The 27,979-nt window shown below is 41.6% G+C and overlaps 1 protein-coding gene across 1 annotated transcript in view; it reads right to left on the reverse strand.

Annotated features, from left to right (window-relative positions):
* Positions 1–27,979, reverse strand: part of Astn2 (astrotactin 2) — a 935,232-nt gene that overhangs the window by 719,619 nt on the left and 187,634 nt on the right. The window contains exon 3 of the mRNA XM_036178556.1: positions 8,751–9,135. Coding sequence (XP_036034449.1) covers positions 8,751–9,135 — 385 coding nt within the window. The remainder of the gene's footprint in view (positions 1–8,750; positions 9,136–27,979) is intronic.

Raw genomic sequence — 27,979 nt, forward strand, 5'->3', positions numbered from 1 at the left:
ACAAACCAACAAACAATAAAGCAAATAACTGTTCATTAATAAAAGATGAAGCAATGATGAGATGGATGGAAATACAAATATGTTTAATGTTTATGATATAAAATTGAAGTAAAAGAAATAAAATGATGTGTGAAAAATATAGAAAATTGGGCTCAAAAAGTAATGTAATAAATTCCTAAAGGATGTGTTCTTTTATTTTTAGGGTTTCTACAATGAGTATGTGCATTGCTTTTATGATTAGCAAATATCAGGACAAATAAGGACATATTTGTGGGCAGTGGAGTGGTCTTCCATATTCCCAATGCAGAGGATGCAGGGGAAGCTGGTACAAGAGGGCAATTGGCCCCTGTAGAGGGCTGGGGCTTAGCATTCCTGGACTTTGGTGACAGGCAGCCCCCACAGGGCCATTTCCAGCTACTGCAGCATAGGCCTGGACAGGAGGGTACAAGTCCCTGGTTGCTGGGAAATTGCTCTAGCCCTGATCAATCAGGGAACTGTCTTGAAGCCCCTGACATTTATCAAACCTCCTTCACCCTCATCTGTCACTGTGCGGGAGGGCTGCCTAGCCAGCCACACTCTAATCAAGTCAGCATGCCTGGAGGGTCCCCAGAGACAGAGAGCTAAGGGATGTGAAGGGAGTGTGCAGGGAGGGAGACAAAGCCACAGGAAGAGGATCCTGAGGGAGGAGGAAGGAAGAGCACAGGCTCTGAGAGCATCAGTTTGTTTTGCTATCACAGCAATTAATGCTGGGAAGTGACATTTTAAGGGGTGCTGGTGACAGCTTTGGTGACATTCCTATTTGTGATTCCATGACAAATCTCTGTCTATATCTTATTTTAGCGAGTGTGGAGACAGCTGAGGCCTTCTGCCTGGAAGACTAAGTTCCTCTCTGTTAGACTCCGCTTCTCTGCTTCTGCCCAGTCTAGCCACTTGCACACTGGGGACAAGGACCTAATGAGCATGAAGCCATAAAGCCAGGGCTTGCTCTAAGATGATCAGCTTAACCAATCCATTCCTTGTGATGATTAACTGAGGAGAAAATGAGCTGCTCTCATTATACCTCTATCATCTACTCTTCTTACCAATTGGGGAGCAATATCAGGGGGTACAAAACAACATTGTAAATACTTTTCAGCTTGATTAGGTCTAAGGGATGCATTTTGAAGTACAGGTCTTTCCCCACTCTGTTTTCCTGGCAGCTCAACAAAGGAAACAGAATGACAGCAGATTAAGCTAGAATTTTGCAGGCTCAGATTAGAAAGGATGACTTAAATTATGTTTAATCCCAAAACCCATTTTTGCCATTCCTGAGGACCAGTGGCTACAGGCTTTTGTTTAAATGCATTCATAGATGAGATCATAATAATTAAGACTCAAGGGAAGGCAATGTAGATATGGTAAGCATTTTGCCAGATGATAGTCAGGCGACTACAGGGATACCGAGAGTAGTGAACATGAACTTTAGTGATATGACCACAAAGAAAACTTCATCATCAAAATGCTATGTCATAGGTGAGTGACTTACTTTCTTTGAGCAGGAGTAAAATTGTGTCTCAAAAATGTCAATAACAGAGTTTATCAAGCCACTCAAATTTATGAAGATATTCTGTAAAATGTGAAAGAGCTCAGGCCAAGACCAATAAAAGAACTCAGCAGGTCACACACACAAAGAAAGCAGGGGGCGGAGGGGGGATTGTGGGAAAGATGAGTTTCTGAGGGAGGCAGAGGGTGATGAGAGATGGAAGTGGGATGAAAGTGATGAGGATTCATTATATAAATACATTAAACTGTCAACAAAAGATAACAGCTATTTCTGCCTTCCACCTTTCTAAGTGCCTAGGGGAATGCCACTTTATGTTGTTTGCTGTTCTATAGTTACACACAGATGACCATCAACAGGGATTAAGGTGAATGAATGGCTGAGTTAGGAGGGAGATGTGCTCAAAGAGAAGATACAGGTGCTCTAAGCTCATCTCTCTGTCTGGCTGACCATGCCTGTGCAGATGGCTCATGGAGGAGTTGGGGTGATTCAGGGTGCATCTTTAGTCCAAGGGGCACCTTAAAATGTTGAATTAGAAAGGTACTTTAAAAGACAGGACAGGACAGATTGGTGTTAAGAAAATTATTTTTCTTCCTTCCTCCAAAGAGGTCCCCCTTCTGTTTTCGTGATGTACATATTCCATTACTCTCTCTTGTTTTCCTTCCTAGGAAGAAGGAACAAAGGGGAATGTGGGAAGAGAGTGGAGGAGGATAAGCATAAAACATGATGCTATATATGGATGAAAGTGTCACAGTGAGACCCATTTGTTTGTATGCTAACCCAAAACATTGTTTTAGAATTTCCATTTCAAACTTTTCTTCTTAGGCTGGAGAATCTTTCTGAACTTGCTTACTGAGTATATGCAACATATCCCTACTATAAGTAATGCACTTCTGTATACTCTGCCCTCTAGTTATCCCAGCATAGTCTTGACAGGTCCTTTATGCATTGTCTAGATGGACAGCAGTCAGGAATAGTTTCCTTTTCTTTCTGTTACCTTCTCTGGTAGTTAGAAAAATGGATATGGTTTCAGTTGGGTGGGGATTTTTCATGAAGAGAGCTAGAAGTGATGGAGTTTGGGAGGCTGAAGATAGAGAGTCCTAGGATTATAACATACAAGTTTGTGCAAATGGTCCCTTGGGTGGACAGATTGATCTATTTCAAGATATTGAGACTTAGGATTGAGTGAAAGGCACAGCAAGCTAACCAGACATAATGATGATGATGATGATGATGATGATGATGATGATAATAATAATAATAATAATAATAATAATAATAGACATGAACCCCTGTAATCTACTGTTAGAGAAGAGTAGCAGTTTAAATGACCCAAGAAAATGTCATTTTGGTGAGAGTCTAGAGGATGGCAGTCAGGTGAGATCTCTGGAACTGATTTGATTGTGGATAAAAGTAATCACCACAGAGTGGCTGTTTCTGTGAAGAATGGACAAGGAGAGAGTCACCACAGAAGAAGGAAGACCAGAAGGGAAGAGTGTTTGTGGGACACCAGCAAGAGAAATGAAGTGCAGAGAGGGATGAGTGGGCTTAAGTTTGAAGACCTGGAGAAATAAGCCACAGAACCTGTGCAAAATGCATGAATGGAAATAATGGCATTTGGGGGGCTTTGGGCTATGAAAGACCTATGAGGACACATACAAGCCATCCAAAGATGGTATTTACCTGACTTTCATTGAAAGGTGTTTCAAGAGACATATCTCTGACACGTTGGAGTGCTGTACTGCCATCAGACATGAGTTTGCCATACCTTGGGTACTACTCTAAGCAGTGTGATCTCTTACTTAGAAGCTCAGAGTTGCTAAGCAACTGCTTCCTGCCTCAGAGATTATATGCTGACTACCAAGATTATTAATGTCCAGAGTTGTCAGTGATGCAAACCCTTGCTGTGTGTACTGAAAATCCCTAGAATTAAGAACTCAGTGGCTCCCCAACTCTCAGAGGGCTGCACTTAGTCACAATCCCATGAGTACCAGAGAAGCTCTCATGTTCAAGTTTGAACCACTTTAAAGCTACATGCCCTTGAACACATTGCTTAACCTCACTTTCTTGCCTGTGAGGTGTGGGGACAATGTTAGTACATACACCCTATAGAGTTGTTTAGTTCAAGTGGTATATTCCACTGAAAATTCCATAAGAGTAGTAAAAATCAGCTAGTAATAGCCAATAACAGCAGCAGCAATAATTCTCTACCCAACACTTCCATACATCTCCCATTCAGGATAATGATAGTGGCTTAATGAGAGAATGCACAGGACAACATCAGGAGCATTACAAGTACTCAGTAAAAGTCTAATATTCCCCACCCTCCCAGCATGTATCCTATAGACCTGAGAATTACTTGACTATCTTCCTGAGTCACAGCAAAGTTCAAACTGCTGGATGTGTGTCTGATGGACTGTGTGATGCCTCTGGATCCATCCCTGTGGGGCCACTACTTGTATCTAATGCTATTATTAATATATTTAATTTAATAATGCTATTAACATATTTGATTTCTCTACCTTGGGTCCCAAGAAAATGTAGGAGAGCAGAGGGAAGATTTTTTGAAGCATTCCTTCGTTCAAGAAATAGTTATAATAGGAGAAATAAGAGGACCATTCATCAACAAAGAAAGAAATTAGTACCAATGCTAATGAGGGGCAGAGGATATTGAAAGAAAAGTTCACATAAAAATGAAGGCAACCATGTGAATAAAGATATGATTCTACAAGAACACTCAATGGTATGGGCTAGGATCTGCCTGGGAAGACAGTATTTCATACACTCCCTTGAGAATACAAAATACAGTGTGAAAACGAGTACTATGATCAAAGTGGATTTCCTTTGATGCAGCAATTCAGCACTTAGGAATATGTCTGCCTCACAGAAATGGTCTGACAGGCTGCAGGAATATCTGCCTAGCTCACTACACATGCAATGATACATAGTATGATGCCTACTATCTCCCTGTTAGTGCAAAAATGTAAAACGATGACTAACACAGCAAATAATAAAGTGAGTTCAGAATATTAAGCATATCCACATAATGGCATTTATAGAGTAAGGTAGAAATGTATAACTGACAAGGAAAGATACTTTTGATACATTGATTTTTAAAGGCATTATTAATTCATTGAGAATTTCAGACAATGAGTTTTGATGATATTCATCTATATTCCCTCCTCTTCACTCCATGCAGACCCACCCCACCTTCAGAATAATGGGACAGAGCCCCATTGGTGTTAAATACACACACACACACACACACACACACACACACACACACACACACACACACCCTATGTGGTTGTAAATACTAAGAAAATATGAATCAAGCTATTATAATTTGTCTATTTTCAGTCCTATTACTGGAAGCAGCTGGTCAAAGGTAGAATTCAGCTCTTGCTTTATGAAATTCCAATCCCTTTGTTCCTCATTCCTTCCTTCCTTCCTCTCTTCTTCTAGTCTTATTCCAGTATTCTGTCTTTATCTCTTCCCTTCTACCTTTCCTTCATTCTTTCCCATGTCTCTTTTCTTCTATTATAAGTAGCACATGTTTCTTTCATCATAAAATACAATTAAAAACCTCAATGTGCATTCATTACCTTTTACAACTTTCTTCAATAAACTGATGCATTTGTTATTCTGATCTTCTTATACTTCCATGCATATTCTTTATAGGGAGGAAATGTAAGTTTAAAAGGGAGGAGAAAGATCAGAATTGACATGTACTGAGTTTCCTTTTGCATTAAGCATAGTGATGAATATTCATTTATTGGCATAAGTAAATACTCAGCAACTTTCTCACTTGATGTCAAGGGTGGTATGTAACATGCCTTTTTTGTTAGCCATAAGCTCACAAATAATAACATGGAGACTTCTGATTAATTATAGAAGCTTGGGAATTAGCTTAGGCTGGTCCCACTAGCTCTTATAACTTCAACTAACCCATTTATATTAATCTTCATTCTGCTATGTGGTACTACCTCTCTTTCATCTTGTACCTCCTCTTTCCTCTCCATGTCTGGCTAGTGACTCCACCTTTCTTCTCTTAGTGTTTTCCTCTGCCTGGAAGTCCCACCTACACTTCCTGCCTATCTATTGGCCATTCAGCTTTTTTATTACACCAATAACAACAATACAACTTCACACAGTATACAAATATCACACTGTGTGTACCCAATAGTGGTAGACATTAATCACTTCACAAAACTTCCATGTTACAGACTCTAACAAGCCAAAAACCACTCAAGCATTATACTGGAACACAAAGCCATTACTTGGCAGTAGGAAGATAGGAGAGTACCATGTATTGGCTGGGTTCACAGGTAGGATATCACTAGCATCAGAAGAGCTTTTCCATATCAATGGTGGATATAGTTATATTAGCGTATCCCATTTGAACATCAGCCCTTCTCAATGTCCTTGAGCCATGCAACCTCAAGGAGTTGTCACTTTAAAACTGTCTCCCTTCAGTTTCCATGCTGCTTCTTGCAAAGCTGCATATATGAGCTCAAAAGGAGGTTGGTACAACTCAACTGGGCTGAGACAATTTTATACCCAAGGCAAGTTCCAAGAATGAAATGTGCATATAGGATTACCTCTGGCTATATAATTTCAAAAGACAGTAGGGTCACTTTTGCATCCTTAAGTATTGTTTTTATAATTATACATACTTATGGATGATAGAACGATGATTGCATGCAGGTATACAATGTACAATGATAAAACAGGATAATTTATATTTCTTTATCCTTGAAGATTATCTTTGGAATTGGGAACCTTGAAACACTTCTCTCCTGGTTCTTTGTAAATGTTTAACGAATGCTCATAAGTTGTAATCACCTCATGATCCTTAGAACACTGGAGCCTATTCCTACTCCTTAACTGCATTCTGATACTCAGTGCTCAGGGATTTCCCATCTCTGCATACTGATCATACTTTGTGCCTTCTAAAGAACAGACTTCCATGGTTCTCTCTGTATATCACCAGAGACAACAGAGCTCAGACTTGAACTGCACAGATATAGCTAGATCTTTATGGATTTGTCCTGGTAGATGGAGGAGGACTGTGAACTCAGGACCATATTTGTGAGGGATAGCTTTTAACACTTGCCTCCTCAAGGTCAGATGGAACTCTCTGTGATGTTGAGACTCAAAAGGAATGTGTTCTGTTCCCCTCTTGCCAGCTTTTACTCTCCATTTCTCTTCTTGTACCCGAGTCTCATGAACTTGACAAATAATTATTTGGGTAAGAGCTGAAAACGGGCATTAAAGATGTGGAAACAAATAATGAATAACTTTTTTTGTTATTTGTTTGTTTGTTTGTTTAAGACATTTGGCTGGTAAACTGAGGAGTTGGACTCACAGTTCAGCACCCTGCACTCTACCACACTGCCTACTTTTCAGGAGTCATACATTCATTTCTTCAGACAGTCAACTGGCATTTTCAACACTGATGTTTAGATTTCAGAGAATCTGAGAATAGTATTTTGTCTGAAAGAATTCTGTTTGCAAAACAGAAAACACTAGAGGAAGAGTCACTCTAAGCTGTTAGGGGATGGGAGGAGGACTGGAAGGTTCAGGAACTAGGACATCTCAGTAAACAAGAGGACTTGAACCCTCCTTCCACTTCTGAGGAGTAACCTCGATCCAGCACTATTCTGTCTTTCCCTGTGACAGTCCTGATAGTCACACAATCCCTCCCTCTTTTGGCAGCTAACCTGTGGGAAATCTGGAATGAACAAACTTTATCCACTTCAAGAAGCACAAAGCTGGGGAAAACCAATCCCTCAGGGCAATGGACCATCAACTGGATGTGCTACAGTCCACGCTGGTCATGTATTGTAGACAAGAAGATAACAGTCTATAGAAAAGGATGTTTTTTGTTTTGTTTTTGTTTTCCTACAGCATTTGGGGCCTGTATTTCTGCTCTCAGCCCTGCAACATCCTGGCTGTGCAGCATGGAGAGACCTGTGGCTCTATTCAAGCTTGGGATTTTGTTTCTTAACCATTCTGCTGTGACTTATCTCCAGGAATATTCCCAGCATGCTATCTGAGGGCAGGATAGAGGTTCTGTCCTCCACATTTCTATTGCAGGTCTAATACCTTATCTGGCTCATTGGAACCAATTTGAAGAGATATGAAATCAGTAACATCAATAGCAAGCAGGCAGCAGGGGGGCATTGACTACAAATCCTAGATTTCACATGTTTTAACTCACTGAAACCTCCCGGGCCCTCTGCAAAGCAGAACACTTGCAGCCATACCATCTGGTGGGAGATGAATATGTAACTTGCCTAGGTTCACAGAAGTGGCAATACTGTAAGTATCAACTCTGTTTCTATTGTCATCCCTATCGATAAATGCTATGTTGCCAGTGCAGACTCCATTCCAATGTACTATCTCCACGCTAGGGAGAGCAGGAGAGAGGACAAGAGGGGCATGGAAGGATGGAGTAGGAAGAAGAAAGCAAACAAGACCATTAGTGACCTGCTTCTTCCCCCTTGAGGATGTTTTCTGTTTTCTGTCTGAAGCTGGATGGAGAGTATGTTAGGGTTGTGGGCTATGTTATTAAGACAGAGGAAGGTGAAAATTCTATTTTGCTCAACACTGGAACAGACCCAGCTGAACAAGGAAGGGTGTCAGCCTAGGTGTGACACTCTAAGATGTGAAAAATGAGAATCTCCATCCTGAAGACAGTTCCAGGATGGCGAAATGCCTGAAATGTATTTCACTTGAGAAGGCTGAAAAGGCTGATTTACAGAAGTAACAGTCACTTTCTGTTTTTCTCTTGACAGAATTCCCAACATATTTCTTGGAGAAAGAAGATCAGACTTACTTTATTATGGACAAAAGGGACCAACACAGTTTTCAAGCACTACGGAAGAAAAAAAAACAAAAACCTTCTAATATGAATTGCAGAAATAGGCCATATTCTTGATAGTGAGAAGACTGTCAAGGGAGGCAGGTAAGAGAATTCAGAGGTGTTGGACTGTGGACTCTCTGATGCCCTCAAAACTCCAGTTACTGATTCATTAGTTCTGCCATGAGTGAAGAGCAAAGAGAGATGGAGTCTGATAACAGAGCAGAGTGATAGGCCGAAGATTCCCAATCTGATCTGGAAAGATCCTGCCTCTGTTCCCAACTCCTGCACTTCTCTCCATGCTCCAGATTGCCCCAGAAAAGACAGAATGTTGAAAAGGCTCACCTTTCTTCTCAAAGTCCACTTTCTCTTCTCCTGGCCGTCCCAAGCTGTCCAGGGCATGGGTCATCTGGCTACCAAACTCATCCTCACGGGAGACATGGTTGGTCCGCCTGGGTGGGTCCTCCTCCTCTTCATAGTCATAGTCATCCAAGATGGGTGTCTCCCGGATGGGTACACCAATGACTGAGTTGTGTGCCTGAAGCCTGGAGGAGCGGAAGCTCTCCCTGGCCTGAGGGCCCAGCAGCACTGACGGGATGTAGTGAATCTCGTGAGTGGCTTCCGTGCTTGCGCTCTTCTGGGGGATACGCCGGCGCTTCTGCCAGCGCCGCTGGGCGTACAGTGCCACTGTGAATACCAGCAATAGGAGGAGCAGGGCAATGAGTCCTCCCTGGAGTAGGAAGAAAGAAGAGCAGCGTTATGGGCCGAGGATTGGTGGATTGTAGGGCCAGGCTGCTTTCCTATCTGTCTCACTACATATGGGCTCTATGGGTTCTAACAGTCAATGGATTTGTTGCTAGAGAGACATTACTTCCCAGCCCAGCATTTTCATTAACAAATTGTGAGACTTTGAGGAAACTGATTTCTTTATGCTGTAGTTCCCTAGCCATCAAGAATAAGTAAGAGTCTCACTCTTCCTTCTTCACAAGTTTGATCTGAAGAGCAAAGGCTGTTGCTAACAGCCATGTTGAAACAACCTAGCTTGTTAAATGCGGGCTGTTGCTTTCCTGTTCTTCCCACCAGCTAAGCGGCCCCAGGACAATCCATCAAGCTCTCTCAACCTTATTTTATTATCTACAAAATGAGTTCCCCAAGGGCTTAAGTGATAGTATCATTCCATACAGCCCATTACAACTATGAGAGAGTATTAGATTGCATTATCATATCCAAATGTCTCTACAGTTTGTATTTTGTTCATTTTCAGTCCTTTAATCTTTGATTTTCAGAAAGAGGCCTAGGAAAGAACAGGTGCTTAAAATATTTGGAGAATTAATGAATGAACAGGTGAATGAAAGCAATGCTTTATAAGGCTCCTTTAATCAGATACTTATAGTAAACTGATGCTAATTCATCTTTAACCCATCCCACCTCTGCATATTATACAGGACTGAGAAACATGAAGGCAGTATTTCTACAAGTATATCTAAACTGACATGTAAATTTCACAAAATAAGTCAGGCGGTGGTGGCGCACGCCTTTAATCCCAGCACTCGGGAGGCAGAGCCAGGCAGATCTCTGTGAGTTCGAGGCCAGCCTGGGCTACCAAGTGAGTTCCTGGAAAGGCGCAAAGCTACACAGAGAAACCCTGTCTCGAAAAACAAAACAAAACAAAAAATCACAAAATAATATGGTTTTTGGTTTCTGATGGGAAACTAGTTTCTAAACATTCATTTATCTGCCAGGTCCCTGCCAAAGGGGGACAGCAGGAGTCTTAAACTCTTCTGTTCTCCCTAATATCCACAACGCCAGAAAAGCCTGTGTTGCTTCCACCTTTTGGACACTGGGTGCCACTTGTTTTAGTTCTGTGGGTGTCATTCCCACACAAAATGGGGTCACCTCAGTTATATGTGAAATGGGCATGGGGTGAAAATTGGAACCTTATATTTATGATTTTATTTAGTGTGTTTTTGTTTCTTAATTCTAAAGCTTATATTCTTTCCCTGTCACCAACGTAGTTAGATCATAATCTTATTGCAGACATAACCAAGTCCTGGTCACTACAACATGTCACAAAGAAGCCAGAAACTGACCTGGAACACAGTGTCTTGAGAGGGGGTAACTGCAGTGGATGTTATGTAGATATCTTCTGTCTTTTCACTTACTTGGTTCTGACATTCTTCTGACTACACACACAAAATGAAAACTATAATTTTCTGTTATCTAAGAACCAAAAACTCACAATAGTAAAATATGCACACTCTCCTCCTGAAGGAGGTGGGGCTCAAGGGTAGCTGGGTATAAGTTTGGGGTAGGTGCATTGAACACAGCTGACATCCTGCCTTGACGTTGGCAGTGATCTACATTAAAGTCTCAAGGAATATTTCCCTAGATATCAGAACTTAGAAATCAATAACACAAATTAAACAGATCCACATTACATGTTTTATGTAGCTATGCAAATGTGTAATTTTTCAGATATATGTGAAATGTGTGAGCCAAAAGTTTCTTTGTAAAGGGCAATGAGAGCTGATGGGTGTGGAGAACCTATCAGAAAACTGGACGATAGTAAGCATGAGATATAAATGTTTTCAGTCATGGCACCTAAAGAGTAGTTGTGACCAAAAAAAAAAAAAGTGGGAATATGGTCACTACAAACTGAAGGGCTATGCATAAGCATAGTGGCCTTGAGAGAGCTGCTATACCGTTGTCTCCTTTGGACAACCTACTCATGAAAGGAAGATGAGCAACTCAGCAGTGATAATAGCATGTTGAGTCACCACTGGCTAAGAATGCTGCTATACAGGCCCACTCTAAGGGAGCCAAATTCCTACTCCAGCTTCTTCCACCAGGGACAAGGAAAGAAAAGGGAAGAACAATTGATGTGTCAGTAGAGCTGGAGCATCCAGGGCCTGAGCACACAGCAGGAGCAAACCCAGACCCTTGTGACTGAAAAAATCTTGCAGGGTAAAACAGAAGTCATGAAGGGAGGGAGGGTTGAGGAGTCAAGGACTGTGAGTTTTCATAAAGCAAGTCAAGAAGAAGCCAAGGCTCAGGGCTGGTACACTGAGGCTGTTGATCTCAGGGTCAACCTGATGCCAAATCCAGCCAGAGTGGGGACATTTTGGGTCTTTTTCAAAGATAAACAAGGATGGGTGAAGGGCTGAATGTCCCAGAAAAAAATAGCAGTCTGTCAGTTAGCAGTCGGCTTGCATGAGTGTGTAAGTGCATAAGTGTGTACAAAGGTATTTAATTTACTTCTTTGTGTGTCTGATAATGTCACTGTGTTCTCAGGGTGAGAGGAGGGAAGAGATTACAAAAGATGAGTGTATCTCCTTCTTTTCTGGCATCTTCCTTCCTTAGGTATTGCTCCACAGTAGTATTCTATTTTCTCTATTCCATGACCGAGAATGAGCCACAGGTTCCCCAGCAAAGGCAGGCAAGGATGAATGCATAGAGGAGTGTGACATGAACAGCCTGTGTCCAGAACATGTGATGCTATGATTCCCTGCATGCTTATGGCTGTGACATGTGTGCTGCAATAGTTTACCTCCTTGGGCTCCAATAGACTCCTTTGGAAATGATTGTTCTCAATGTGAAGAATTATGCAAAGAATTTTAAAAGGCAACACATGATCTGAGTAAAAGTTCCCCACCACAGAAAGTTCACAAATAGAAGCCTTCTTCCTTTAGTTTCTCTGTTCCTGTAATCTAAACACTCACAGAATAGCACCCAGACTTCTGAACCTAGCACTCAATAACCATCATGACTGGGCCCCTGCTTCCTTCTCATATTTCCATTCTCTCTGCAAGCCTCACCTGTTCTGCCTGGGGTATCTCACCCTAGAGCCAAACTGACTGGTCAGCTTGTCCCCAAAATATGATGGTCCCTTGTGTCAACTCATTGACACCTTTATCTAAAGCAATTTTTCACTTTCCAAAATGCACTGAATAATGTACCCTGAGGAACATGACCTCATGGGACTTCAAGAGATGACCTCATTTGGAAATTGGAACTTTGTAGATGTGATTAGTTAAGATGAGAGTATGTGGGATTAGAAAGTACCATAAACAAAATGGCTGCTGTCCTGTTAAGAGGAGAGAACACAGAGGCATGGACACATAGAAAGAAGGAAGGTGCAGGCAGAAAGAGAGATTAGAGCTACTCAGTTACAGACCATAGAATATTTCTGGTCCATGGGCCTTCCTTCCCAAACTGGGGCAGCTTCTTCAACAGAGCTTCTAGAATTAGTGACCCTGTTGCCATTTTTTTTTGGGGGGGGGGCAGGTTTCTGACCTTGAGCTATGAGAGAATAACTTCATTTTGTTTTAAGCCACTAGTTTATAATAGTTGGTTGTAGGAGCCCCAGGGAGCTGATCTGCTCATTATGAGTCCCCAGCTTTTCAGCTTGGAGATTATGTCTTCTGAAGACATCTCCATTGCCTTTACATCACTATGAATAAACATTTGAGAAAGCAAGGAATGGAAGAAGAAAGGTTTATTTTGCTATAGTTTCAGTTCATCATAGCAAAAGCAAAGGGAATCATAATATGGCAGTGGGGAGCAGACAGAGAGAATGTAGGGCCTCGAGTTTTTCCCCCTTTATTCCATCTAGCCTAAAGGACAGTGCTGCAACACTTCAGATGAGTCTTTTCTCACTGAATTCAGAAATGCCCTCACAGATACCAACTGAGGTGTGCCTTACACATTCTCAGTCCAATCAAGTCCGTCATTGACATCAACCATCACAGGGGCTTTGCCTCTTCTTTTTTTCTCAAAGTCTTTCAGGGCTGCCAGTTGTCTGACTATACTGCTGTCATCCGACCATCTGTCTAGACAGTTTTCTAGTCCAGGTTCTGAACTGATATTTGCCAGGCTTGGGTCTATTACTTAATACCGAAATTGTAAGAAACACCTAGGTGCCTAAAATCCTCATTAGACACGTCAGAAAAATGCAAGGATAAGACCCTGCCATTAGCTCTAACCACAGCAGCCACAGAGCTCCTGATCATACTGCTGCTTTGCTTTTTCTCTGAGCACCTTCACCTAGTTTGCTTGCACTAACAATATTAAAACTCATAAATTACCGAGTCAAAAAACAACACTCCCAAGACACCCTACAAAGAGAGCCTTCAGAGAAGTCAGAGTTAGGATGCCATTCAGCCTGGCCTCATTTTCATCTACTTCTCATGTTAAAATATCCAGGCATGGGAGAAGAAGCAAGAGAAAGCAAAGACGAGGATAATGTGGAAAAAGCTTTATTTGACAATGTGTCATTCGGAAACTGATTATTTCTGTCTCCAGCCTTTTTAATATTCCCTGACAATGGCCTAGCCGCAAGGGGATTTTGTATTCTAAGACTGGATTTATAATACTCTGTTCAGCAATGATAAGAACACGGGCCTTTAATCCTCAGAGCTGTGAACATGCATATTCTCCCAAGTAATGTCCTTCCCTGCTTGCCACTTGTTTCTGGTCCCTGGCGGCCAGCCCCATGATAGCTTTGGGCAGGTGACTCATTGGATGTTCTGTTTGGCCAAATGCCTAGTGGCAGAGTTAGTATGGTAGTGTGGGACAGGCATCCAGGCTGTCCGAGAAGTCCCTCTGGGGGTTCGGTCTATGCATAAGCTGTGAGGATTGTAAGAAAATGGTCCAGTACCTTCGTGGTGCAGATAAGGAAACTGTTTCTGTCACTTAGAAAATGTGAGTGATTTGGCCAGGATCACAGAATGTCCTACAAAGGTTTTAGAGACACAGTTTATAGTCAGTGCCTACCAAAGCTGCTAATAAACTTGTCAATCAAGAAAATTTGCTTAATGAAAGAGGTTGTGTGACCTTGTATTTCCCTTCTGTCCCAGTTTGCAATATCTTTCATTATGATCTTTTTAATGAATACTGAGTGGGCTTGGCTTTATCTCCCTTCTTCTGTAACTCTCAACCCATTTTTCTACCACAATAAAAGAAAGCTGAGCTACAAACAGATCGAGTTCATCTCCCGTTGACTCAATTGGGAGTCTTGTGGTATGAAGTTCAAGTCCTTGTCACATAGGTCTCCATCTCTGTGAGTAACCTACTCTCCAATGTACACTTTTGAGATATTCATGAGGACTCAGTGAATTTAATTTTTGACATAGGCTAGTATAAAACATGCTAGAAAGATCACACTGTCTATGGTAGGGAGACAGAAATCAGGGAGGCCATTGAGGTTTCTGATGACAAGTTCAAACAGTTGTTCTTATATGGGATAAATTTACACCCCTAGAGCTATGTGGAAATGGGGCAATTGTGGTTGTCACAGCTAGTGGTAGAAGAGAGTTTCTATTATCATCAAGTGAGTAGTGAGTAGAGTCTAGGAAAATGAACTAAACGTACAGGAAAGTCATGTAAAAAAATCAACTGGTTCAAAGTTCATGAGTCACTGATACCAGCAACTGAGAGCTCTAGGTTGAAGAGAGATTATGAAAACTGAAACTAAGGCAGTGGAGGGGGGCAGTCAACTACTTTGCTACTGGCATTGATATAGGACATAACACAACAGAATAGGAAGATTGATTGGCAGCCAAGGGGGAGGAAGGAAGTAACAATGATGACAATGAGGTCTGGATTCTGTCATTGCATCACAGAGGGACCTATCTAAGTATTAATGATTTGCTGAGTAATACCCTAGGTTATGCAAAATCTTGGCCCATAGTGAAATGAAAGATATGCACATGCAAAAATAATCAATTAGCTAAAAGAAGATAAATGTACATTAAAAGATAAGTTATTGCATAAAATGCTCATAAAAATTCACGTCTATAACTATATACCCACACCCCTCTGTATGTGTATAATCAGTTATATTTATCTACATTTATTTCTTTGCCTATAGAAAGATATTGGCTGACTTGTTTAAGAAGACCTCATTAAAGAAAATAAAAAGTATTTTCTTTTAAACAAGTCACCGATTTATCATTTATGACTTAGATGCATATTTTATTTCCCAAGACAATGCCATGGGGGGAAAGTGGAAACACATTGTGGTTCTTTGGAATGCATTCATCCTCCACCTACTGCCTTCCAGTTTAAATATCCTTAATCATCTTTAGGATACATCAGGAAAGGAGCTAAACCTTCCCACAATTTGAATCCTGTAGGAATGTATCCAAAGGACTGCTGTGGGATGTTCTGTATGTCAAATGTGTTGATCTGATTGGTTAAAATAAATAAAGTGCTGATTGACCAGTAGCCAGGCAGGAAGGATAGGGTAGGTGGGACAAGGAAGAGGAGAAGGCTGGGAAGTGAAGGCTGGGACAGAGAGATACTGCCAGCCACCGCCATGACAAGATGTAAGGTACTGGTAAGCCACGAGCCACATGGCAAAGTATAGATTAAAAGAAATGGGAACTAGAAATATTAATATAAGAGTAGGAGCTCGACAATGGTAGGCCTGAGCTAATGGCCAAGCAGTTTAAATAATATAAGTGTCCATATGGTTATTTTATACGTGGATTATGGGACCACACAGGCTTGGTGGCACCTGGAGAGAAGCTCTCCAACTACAAAGGGCAGCTAATAAACACTTAGGCACGAAGTCCTGACCATGAGCCAGTCAGACAAGAATGGGATCTCAGCTCTACTACATTTTAGTTGTAGACTGTGGCTAAGTCACTTATGTTTCCTCCTTTCTCATCTGCAAACAGGGTTATTAACATGTAACTAAGAAGAGTTGGGAGAACTCAATGAGATCATGTCATATAATACCACATTTAACATAATGAGTTGCATTTAGCAGATTTAAGGATATGTAACACCCTTATTGTTGAGGACAGACCTAATTTCCACTAAACATTTAAATATGAGGTATTGATAAAGTCAAATTTTCCCATACACAACTTAATGAGATAGTCTTGGCAGTGTGACTGCATCCCACACTGCTCCCAGTCAGTGAGGCATGGCCATGTCCCTTCTTTGGAGTGAGAAGGTAAAACTGTGTCCTTTTAAAAATCTTCTCACTACCTCTTTATTAATTAATATATTTTCAGATAGAGTCACACAGGCTGTTCTGGAACTTGCTTCTTAGCCCAAGTAGGCTTTGAACCTGAGAACTTCCTACCTCTGCCTGTCCAGAATTGGGATTAGAGGTGTGTTCCACCAAGACCAGCCCAAATGGCTGACAACAGTCATCCTTGCTCAAATAGTCTAGAAGACTGGAAAGCCAAAGCTGGCCCTGAAGACTTTAGGACAGATGGAACATCTCTGTGCTTTTGCCCCTTTGCTTGGCACTGCAACTCTTGATGAAGGTGGCACACCAGCTAACCAACCTGCTTCCAGATTCTTGATCATTCTGTTCCTGACTAAAATGCCCCACTTAATGACTTTATTTAGTCCTTTAAAGCTTAACTCCAGAGTCGTGGCTTCCCTAAAATATGCTTTCCCTGACTGGATCAAGTGCCCGCTTGCTAGTCCCACTGACTCATGCTTTTCTGTCAGGGAACATAGGAATTTGTGGGGCAACTTGCATACTACTTGCTCCCTTGAGTGTATCCTTAATCAACTGTGTATTTCTCAGTGTAAATTCTGGGGTCTAACAGTGAGTAGGTATCATTATGCCCCTACTCTATTTCTATACTGAGAATCAGGAAATGGAAGGGCCAGGTTTTATTTCTTTCAGAATGAATGTGAATGATACATAGCACCTAGTATATCTTCAATTAATTATTGAAAGAATGAATGAATGAGTCCATTATCAATGCCTCTGTGAGGCTAGATGGTTGAAATACACCTACAGCTGTCTGGCAATTCTCCATCTGTAAGTAACAGAGAGTAGAGGATAATTCACACAAGCCATTTAACACAAATCAGTTCCCCACTCCATATCCTTAGGTGGCCTCTCAAGTTCTGTCTCAGATCCCACTCTGAAGGATGAATAATGGAGAGGATAGGAGACTGAACAGGACTGATTTTCTTCCTATTCTTTTAGTCATTGAGATAAACAGATGGACTCTGCAATCAGGGAGAGGGTATACCCATATTTCTTGATCTATTCATTCGCTGAACTGCTTTAAGAGCACATATAGAAACAAACAGAGTCAAGTTCAGAATTTTTCACTCTGTCACCTTCCAGTGTTGTGACCTTAGAAAAGTCTAGGATGCTCAGTTTTCCCAGCTCTAACATGAGAATAGTAACACTCACCTAAATGAGTTGTGGCAGAGAGCAGATCAAATGGCACAATGTTTTCTATTTGGAGATAAGATCGCACAATGTTGCCTGACTCCGGCCTGGAACTCACTGTGTGTTATCCATGCTGGCCTCAAACTCAAAATCCTCCTGTTCAAGGACTTAGTTACAACACCATGTTGTTATAGTCTGACCCCATGACAAACTGTTTGCCTGGATTTAGAAATGCACAGATATGCCCTTGAAAAAGTTGCAGTTGTTTGGGGGAACAGATATGCAAGAAGATAATTACAACCATGCACATTTGCATAAAATCTATGCCAGAGAGAAACAGTAAGGAGCAAAGAGTTTCTCACAGTGTCCAGTGCAGATCATAGAGGGAGTAGGAATAAAATACACTTCCATGTAACTCCAATTAAAGACAAATTAAAAGGGAGGAGGTCTACCTATTCAATCAAGTGTACTCACACCCAAAATAGGACTGAATTACTAGAACCCCCTGAGATGCACAGTAGGTAAACGTTGTAGTGTCCGCACTGTCATTTATGAGTTGGAAAGCCCTAGGTGGGTCAATGCCTTTTCTGGAGTTGATTTGAAAGTGAAAGACAATAGTCTCAACTGAACAGCATTGTGAGGATTAAATGCACAACTGCACAAAAAAAGGATCTAACACACCAGTGTTCACAGAATGAGTGTCATGAATTCTGGCTCAGGAAAAATGTACTGAGGAAGGAATCAGAGAACCTAATCTGCCCCTTGTCCCTTATAAACGAAAGAAGCTAACAAAGAATCCACACCTCACATTCATGGTTATTTAAAATATATAAACATGATGGCTGCAGCAGCCAAATAAGCTAGGCATCCTTAACTTCATTTGGCAATTGAGGATGCTAAGCCTCCAACAGGGCACTTTGCCTGAGGTTGTAAGGTTGGGCAGTGGCAGAGCACACATTTGATTTTAAGGTCCAAATCCCTGTGCTTCAACCATCCTGACATTGTCACTGTCAGAGAGGAGATGGTGAGAAGGGGATGATGAGAACAACGTCCATCATTCACTCAGTATCTCAATTTAGGCTCCCAAATCCACAAAGAGATTTTTATCCCTATGCCAACCATCAGCTCTAGGCCAACTATAGAGATTTCTCAAGTAGGAATTAGGCTAGAACTCAAGGACAAGGCATGCAAAGTACATTTCCCATGGGCAAAGAAGTAGTCAGATCTGATGCCTGGCCTCTTTAGAAATCATAATAGAGAAAAGGAAGTTTGGTATGGCTCCAGGGCAGGGGAGATACCTGCTACTGGGACTCTGTTCATGAGTCTGTTCTTTTCATTGTAGCCCATTCTAATAGAGCCCTTCACCTTCACTCAATACCAAGACCTCTCTCCCCTGTCTTCACTTAACTTCCATTACAGCACTAATTTTCCCTAAACTTTATTATCTTACATGCTAATATGTTCAATGTTTTGTGCCCCAATCGGAATGGAATTTTAATAAATGGCAATAATTTATTTTCCTCTTAAGCATGAAGCTTACCTCCTCTTGGTACACTCTTGGCTTTTAACAAGTATTTTTGTATGGTCAGAAGGAAGGATAGACTAGTGAATAGGAAGGATATATGAGTGAATGGTTCTCCAAATGGACCCTTAGCACCTTGAGCCCAGGGATGTTTCTGAACTGTTTCAGAATCCTATGCTCAATCAGAGACCAGACCATATTTAAAAAATAAAGAGATTAATGTTTTTAATCCTCTACTGATTTCTGGGGAAGGCATGCGTGCTATAGGAATTATTAAGAGGCAATCATATTGACATGGCTAGCTAGTCTCTGATGTTTGAGGAAAACAAAACTTGGTCCAAACTCCAAACGTTATAAACTGCTGCAATTCCTGCATATGCATTAGTATGGAAGTGCTGGAGCTTTCTATGAAAAAGGACAGCCAAGATGTAGTTCAAACTTTGAGTCTAAATCCAAGCTGATCAGCTACAAAGCTCTGTGCCAGCCTCTTTATTTTAAGCCTTTCTGTTGCCACCTTCTTTTCCTCCCTAGTTGTGTGTATGTATGTGGGGGGTATGCATGCATATTCATATGTGCAGGTGGATGTTAGAGGGTGACATTCAGAATCATCTTCTGTAAAGAGGCAGAGCCACCTGAACCCAGAGCTCATTAATTCAGCAAACTGAGATAGTCCACTTGCTCTTGAGATACCCTGTCTCTGACTTCTGGTTATTGAGATTAGGTGTGTGCTGCCCTGCCCATATGGCACCTAGGTGAATGATAGGAAACTAAACTCCAGTTCTCAAGGGCTCTGCTTATTGAAACTTCCCTCCAGCCCTGCTGCCTTGATTTTATAGTTTAAAAATAATCATAATGACAGGTCTCTTCATGCAAGGAGTCCTCTGCCTCTGATATTGTTTATAAAATAACTGTATGCTGCAGAGTGATTTATATACAATGCTTAGTACAGAAAGTGTCACCAAAGAGAGCAGAATCTAACAGCACCACTAACTCCGGCAGATATAACTGCAACCACCAAAAGCAATGCCACATATCCTGAGGATTTCCACTGCTTCTGATGCTTCCATCATCTATCCATCAAGCTTCTTCAAAACCTATTACCAGTCACACAATAGGAGTCTTTTTAGAGGTACATTTTTGCTGCCATTTTTTGGCCATTGGTGATGGAACTGACAATTGTCTTGAAGGCCTGAGGATCTCCCCCACTGAGATTGATCAGGAAATCCCTAGGACAGTTAGTTATCAGGGGCAGAGAGTCAAGCATGAGATGCTCAGGAATAGTAAGGGGAAAGACACAGACTCAATAGGAGGCCAGTGTGTACACTGACAGGAGCAGGGGGCAAAAGTTGCCCCTATTCCTCATGGGAGGGTGGGGATGCTTTACCCTTTCCTTTCCACATTCCTGCTCCCGTCACCTGTCTTAAAACAAAACAAAGAAACAAATAAAAAACAAAACAGAGAGTACAATACCGAAAACCTAAAGTTAGCAAAGAGAATTGTCTACCTACCTACTAGTTTAATTCTGTGTGGGTGGTATGTATGTACATATGTGTGTACATTTGCATGTGCCTACATCTACAGAGATCAGAGGTCAACAGCAAGTATCTTTATTTATCTGTACTTCATATTTTGAGGCAGGTTCTCCAAGTGAATATGCAGTTTAGTGATTGCTTAGAGAAGGATGACTAGATAGGCTTGGGGCTCTCCCAGTCTCTGGCCCTCAGCACCATCATTCCCAACTTTGGGATTGAGTGCTGGGAATCTGAATTTAGGCAATAATACTCACACTGCAAGCTTGTTATGCAAAGCCCGTATTTTACTACTCCGAATAATTTTACAACCTCAAGTCATACTTCACCTTGGCAATAGAGATCAATCCTTCAGGAAAGCCAGTGGGCTGTGCTCTTTCTGCTGACTCAGGGGATCTACTAACTGTTATATTGATCAACATCTAAATCAAAATCCCCTGGTTTATGGCAGCAGCATCCAATCTCTGTGTCCATCTTCACTCCACCATCTTTACTCTGTCTCTTCCATCCTCTCTTTTTAAAATGATAGTAGTCATGGATTCAAGTGAATTTCAAGTCAATGTCCTTAACCAATGGCATCTGAAAATGTTTGTTTTCAATCCTGAGGGTTGGATTGATATGAAGTCCTGGCAGTGTACTATTCAATTTGTTATGCTGAGGAAAGACTACTGGGTCCATTTTTCAAATCCAGCACTCTCTGAAGAAATCCATAATTTGGAACTAAAGAAATTCAACCATGGGCTGGGGAGATGGCTTAGAGGTTAAGCATACTGACTGGTCTTCCAGAGGTCTTGAGTTCATTTTCCAGCAACCACATGGTGGCTCACAACCATCTGTAATGAGATCTGGTGCCCTCTTCTGGCCTGCAGGGATACATGCAGGTAGAACACTGTATACATAATAAATAAAAGAAATTCCACCAGGAATGAAATGGTGAAGAGAGATAGAAATAAGCTCTCTCTCTCTCTCTCTCTCTCTCTCTCTCTCTTAAATTACTGGTGCCCCGTATTTGATTCCATGATACGGGACATTGAACTAATACTTGGACTTTGATATGAATTTCTTTAACAATTCTCTCTGCAGTGCAGGTTATTAAACTAAAGCTACTCTATTTTCCAAATGTGTTCCAACAAAAATCCTTAATAACTTCTAGCATGGTATCTTAATAAAGAATAAAGTTCTTCTCTTTAAAAAACAAATATTGGAAAAAAAAATTACTGGTGCCCATGCCGAGCAGAAGGTCAAATGATATATGCATTGTAGGAAGAGGACATTAGGATCCAGGAGAAGGACTCAAATAAAACAAAAAATGCAAAAGACTTTGTGCAGAAAAATCCACAGTTTGAATACCATCCCTTCAATCTCCCTGAGAGAACTAGGTATCCCCAAACTGGCCTAGTCCAGAGACCTTCCTGTTCAGTATCTAACCTGTAGAATTATCCCAGGAAGCATGGTCATTAGGTGGGCCTGGCAGTGATAGCTTAGGGCTGAAAACCATGGCAGGTGAGGAGCAGGAGAGTTCAAATATCACCCATTATACCTTCTGTACTAGTGCTCACAGGTAGGCTGATTTCTTTTCTGAATCTCATTCTGCTGTCTATGAAAGTACATCCGTCATCCAATCTGACTCTCCAATTCACCCAGGGTGTTAGGTAAGGTTAGTGATCTCCTTCATGAGATTATCCAAATGAAGTGGATGAATGTTCATCTGCAATGATTGAAGAACCCAAACGTAAAGGAAGGTTCGCAGGACATGGGAAGGATAATGCACTCCTGAACGTTGGAGATTTGGGGATACTTTGAAAGACGAGAGATAGAGTGAGTGAAAATGGGTGTGAGCAGAAAGAGAAAGTGGAAAGAAAGATGTCCATCCTCTTGGTTCAGTCCCGATTCCTTGGCCATGTATATCCAGGAGAATTCTTTTATCTTGGTCACAAATTCTTCCGTATTGTCTGTCCATGTCCTGAGGCTTCCCAGAGGTCAGGGAGCACAAAGCAACAGAGAGGATTTGGGGCTCTCCTCACTTCTCCTTTACAGCAGGAAGGGCTCTAATACTTCAGTTTTGCAGAGAACGATGTCCACATGATAGGGTATCAAAAACTTGGTACTTCGTTTGACTAAGGAAGAACTGTCTTTATCATATTTCTTAATGGAGCTTTTCAAGTATGTAAAAACAAAATGTTAGTCTCTATCTGTTTCATTCCTGTTCTCATCTTTCAAGTTGTTTTGAATTTAGGTGACGAGGATTCAGGAATTCTGAAAACCCAATATCCATTAACTGCATCAATAGAATGTTCTCAGTAAATTGCTGTTATTATTATTATACTCATACAAAAACCTTCCTAGGGAAGCTCCCCCCACCTCCTATGTCTCCAAAAGCATCTACATTGTTTCCCTTTTTTAATCAATATACTTTCAGAATTTCACTACAATGCAAACAGGTGCAGATCCTTTCCTTTTTTTTTTTTCTGTTTTTCATTCATTGTGTTTGGAAAGAGGTTGGCCCTTTCTATATGTAGCTTCTGTCCCTAACTCATGGAGGAATCCTGCCATTTTTCTGCCCACTTCTGTATCTGATTGGTTTGGGGAACTTCTTTACTGTCACCAGAAAGACTGATGGGGCTATCTGTCCTTCTGGGAGGCTGAACAAGCTGGGAGCCTCAGGAGCAGCTGGTAACAATGAGGAGGGACTGCTTCTAGTTCCTGTGGGACATTCCATCCTCACTCAGAAGCAAAATATCATACAAAAGTATTGAACCTCAATCTAAGTCTGACTCAGGGAAGCTAGAACTGGGAATTAAATCCTTCTAATAAGACATTGGGCGAGTGACTCAGGCTCTCATAGCCTACATTCATCACCAGTCAACTATTAACAATAGCTAACCTTACCTGACTCCTAGGGTGAACAGGATAATCAGATTGGATGATGCAAAGGAAAATATTGGAAAATTACTAAGTGTTATGTGTGTACGAGTGTGTGGCTAAACACAACTACAGTCTTCTCTCAAAACTATCACTATTTGTACTGGCCAGTTTTATGTCAACTTGATACAAGCTAGAGTCATCAGAGAGAAATACCTCCATAAAATCACACTTTGGGCAAGCCTGTAGGGCATTTTCATAATTAGAAATCGATGGGAGAGGGCCCAGCCCATTGTGGGTGGGGTCACCCCTGGGCTGGTCGCCCTTGGTTCTACAAGCATGCAGGCTGAGAAAGCCTTGGGGAGCAAACTAGTAAGCAGCACTCCTCTGTGGCCTCTGCCTGAGTCCCCGCCTCCAGGTTCGTTCCCTGCTTGAGTTCAGGTCCCAATTTCTTTGATGGTGAACTACAGAAGCATAAGCTGAATGAACACTTTCCCCTCCAGCTTGCTTTGGTCTTGTTTCCTCGAAGCAATGGTAGCGCTACCTAAAACATTACATTACAGAGACAAATCTAAGTCTCCTACTGTTATCCGGGCAGGAGTGTCACAAGAGTTGAAGGCTTGGTCCTCAATGCAGTGCTCAATAGTGGGGTGTTCAGAAAGTGACTGAAGGATGAGGACTCTGTTCTCTCAATGGATGGACACACTGACAGATCCATAATCAAATGTGCTATAGTGTAGCGGGGGACACAATGGAAAGTGGAGCCTGACTGCAGGATGTTGACCTGGGTTGTGTCTCTGAAGTTATATCTCCCCACAGAACTCTTCCTCTCACAGTTTCTTTCTGCTTTCCAGCTGCCCTGAAGCAAGGTTGGTTCTTCCACATGTTCCCTGCTTTCATGTTCTGCTTCAGTGTAAGCCAATAGCAATAGGGCTAAGCAATGATTAACCAAATTCTCTGAATCTATGAGCACAAATAGTGCTCCCTTCTTTAGTTCTTTCAAGCATTGTGTTGAAACAACATGAAGGATGACCAACATACATGCTGTAGAAATATCAGTTCATACTTCATCATCTAGTTGAAATATTTTATTTTTGCTTACTTACCTAAGAGTCTGAAATAATTTCCATGATTATTTTAAAAAATAAAAAGATTTCTGAGGACCTCTCTAGCACTTTGCTTCTTCCTTTTCCCATGGAGTCTTCATTTTTCAAGGTCTCTCTTTCCTTGTTCTCCCTCTCTGTTCTTGATCCAGCTGGGATCTCCCACTCCCATAAACTCTCTTTCCCTCGACCCTTGCCCTTCATCACCCCCACTCACGTCCAGTTTACTCATGTAGATCTCATCCATTTCTCTATTGTTGGGCGATCCCTGTTTCTTTGTTAGGGTCCCCAGAAATCCACAATAGACTACTGGCAATGGTCGAGAGAAAGCCTGAACTGACCTAGTCTGGTGATCCAATGGCCAAACACTCTGTCATGCTAGAACTATCATCCAATGACTGATGAAAGCAGATGCAAAGATCCATGGCCAGGTCCCAGGTGGAGCTCCAGGAGTCCAGTTGGTGAGAAAGAGGAAGGATTGTATGAGCGAGAATTGTTGAGACCACGATTGGAAAAAGCACAGGGACAAATAGCCAAACTAGTGGAAACACATGAACTATGAACCAATAGCTTTGGAGCCCCCAACTGGATCAGGCCCTCTAGATAAGTAAGACACTCGATTAGCTTGAACTGTTTGGGAGACACCCAGGCAGTGAGACCAGGACCTGTCCTTAGTGCATTCGCTGGCTGTTTGGAACCTGGGGCCTATGCAGGGACACTTTGCTCAGCCTGGGTGAAGGGAAGATGGAACTAGACCTGCCTTGACTGAATCTACCAGGCTGAGCTGAATCCCCAGGGGAGTCCTTGACCTGGAGGAGATGGGAATGGAGGCGGGTTTGGATGGAGGGAGGGGGGAAGAGGGAGGACAGAAGAATCCGTGACTGATATGTAAAATTAAATTATATTGTAAAATAAATAATAAATAAAAATAAAAAGAAATATTCTAACAAAAAATGTCACTCAGAATACAGTGACATCTACCATAAGCAGTAGGCAACAAGAGTGACCAAAGAAAGTAGCAGCTTTGTGTTTTGCATTTCTTTTCACTCTGTACTATGGAGGCTCAATAAAGGTAACTGAGGATACTGGTCCAGACCTAACTTCTTACATTATTGTTTCTGTATTTCCTGCTACTGGTAAAATATATATTGGCTAATTCGTGCTAATTAAATGCAGGCTTGATAGGCCTTCTACATTATAAATGGTTGTTTCTATCTGTCTTATAAATGGGAGATACCTGGAATATCCTATTTGGACCAACAACTCTGGGCTAAAAATGTTAATGTATCTTATCTCTCTGTAACAGGAGAGTATCTTTGGAGCATGGTGTATGCAAAAGGCTGGGAAGTAGATGGATGAGTTGGCAGAAAGCAAAAGGCTTATGCCAATCCCTCTGTTCCACAGACCAGAGAAGTTCACAGAGATACCCAGCTGTCTGCCACCAGTCTGAGAGGGAAGCCTGAGGCAGGCACAGATTGTGTTTGGTTTGGAGGTAACTACTAATAACTCAGGAGAGACAGCACAGATGTGTTTAGAATCCAGAGCACTTTGCCCTGACACCCCTCTCTTTATCCAGTGCCAGTGAAACCTTCCTACACAGGACATGTGCCCCATACCATACTAAACAGATGTTTAAAGGTGCCTAGAGGAAAAGCCAACAAAACCAGAGACAGACTAGTTTTATTCAGCTCAAATCCCACTTTCCAAATGTCACAAGCCATGGGACCTAAGTGCTCATAAGGTTAGAGGAAATAGTTGGGAATATTGTAGCTTTTGAATCTTTGAACCATTTGCTTTTTTTGTTTTTTCGAGACACGGTTTCTCTGTGTAGCTTTGCACCTTTCCTGGAACTCGCTTTGTAGCCCAGGCTGGCCTTGAACTCACAGAGATCTGCCTGGCTCTGCTTCCCGAGTGCTGGGACTAAAGGCATGCGCCACCACTGCCCTGTGAACCTTTGAACCTTTTGAACCTTTGAAAAATGTTTTATTGGGAATCTATTTCTGAATAAAATCATACCAAATGAGTTGATACAATCTAGGTAGAGATTAGTGTGCTGAGATTTCAGGGCTCCATAGAACAAACTAGAAGAAGAGCTCTTTTTTCATTTTGTAAAGGAGAATACCAAGGCTAGGTGAGGACAAGAGCATTAAAACATTCTCTAAGTCAACTGTGGCTGTGGTAGAGGCAGGATTCGAGTCTGGCTGTTCGGTGGTCAATTTCAGGCTTGTTTCCATAAGAGAAGAAGCAGAAAACTAGAAATGGGCATATGATATGATTTCAAGGATTTGGTGTTAACTATTGGCACTCACTGCTTTTCAGGGCATTATAAAGAGAGAAAAAAAAGCTGGGCCCCATTTCCTAAGCCCCTATTACATGACAATCGCTGGCAACCACAAATAAGTATCTTAAATGACTAAAGCAGTCCTCACTGAAAATAGGTGAGGTTGATGTTAACACATGCATTCTACAGATAAAAAAGCAGGCTAAGCAATCTGCTCCAGGTCGTAGCTGAGTCAATGTTAGAACAGAGACCTCTCAAAGGAAAGAGAGAGTGGAGGGATTTCTTTTGGCCTCCAAAGGAATCTTTTCCCACCTTCAAGTGTATTACTGTTAACTAGTGGCTAAGAAAACTTAGAAACAAACAAAACCATCATCACCACACAGCAGTAGCATCTGTCCAGCATGGATGAGGCTCCCCCCTCCTTTAGCACCAGATCTGGGATGAAGAGAAGAGTAGCAGATATTTTTCTTGTATGCAGCATTTCAGGGTATTCTAATGAATGCCTCAATCAAGAAAGACAAGCTGTTAGTGTAAAGTTGCTAAATGAATTTACCCCTAAATTTCAGGACAATCCTATAAGTTCTGTGTCTGAATTGATTGTGGTACTTAACATTGTACCCCAGCCCCCATTCCCTCAGTTCACAAGGAGAAATGAATGTTTGTGCCAGATTTGCAAAGTGAATCTTAGAGACATTAGGTTACATTGTCAGGAAACTAGAGTCTAGCCTTTCAGACCTACCCCAAGAGAAGTAAGTATGTTTTAATATAGCTGTGAGTGGTAAGGGCATAGCAGTACTGAAATAAAACTAAAATCTCATTACAAACTGAAAAACCAAGGCGTAGACACCAAATAAGAAGCCAGGCAAAGCTGGAGACCAACGTCGGTGCTCAGAGATCCCATTTTCCACACTGCCTTCTATCATCCTCCAAATTCAAGGAGTATTCTCTTCTTAAATAATACACAGAAAGCCATGGGACCACCTTCTTGCAACAGTGTGAACTGGGCATTGTGGTTACTACTGCTGAGCACAAAGCTTCAGACCTGAGAAAGAAATGTAGAGAAGCTGGCAGTTGGTGGAAAACCCCACTGTTTATTAGAAATGTGTCCAAAACCTGCCATTAAAAA

Source organism: Onychomys torridus, chromosome 2 (assembly GCF_903995425.1).
Source record: "Onychomys torridus chromosome 2, mOncTor1.1, whole genome shotgun sequence".
In the NCBI taxonomy this organism is placed as follows: Eukaryota; Metazoa; Chordata; class Mammalia; order Rodentia; family Cricetidae; genus Onychomys; species Onychomys torridus.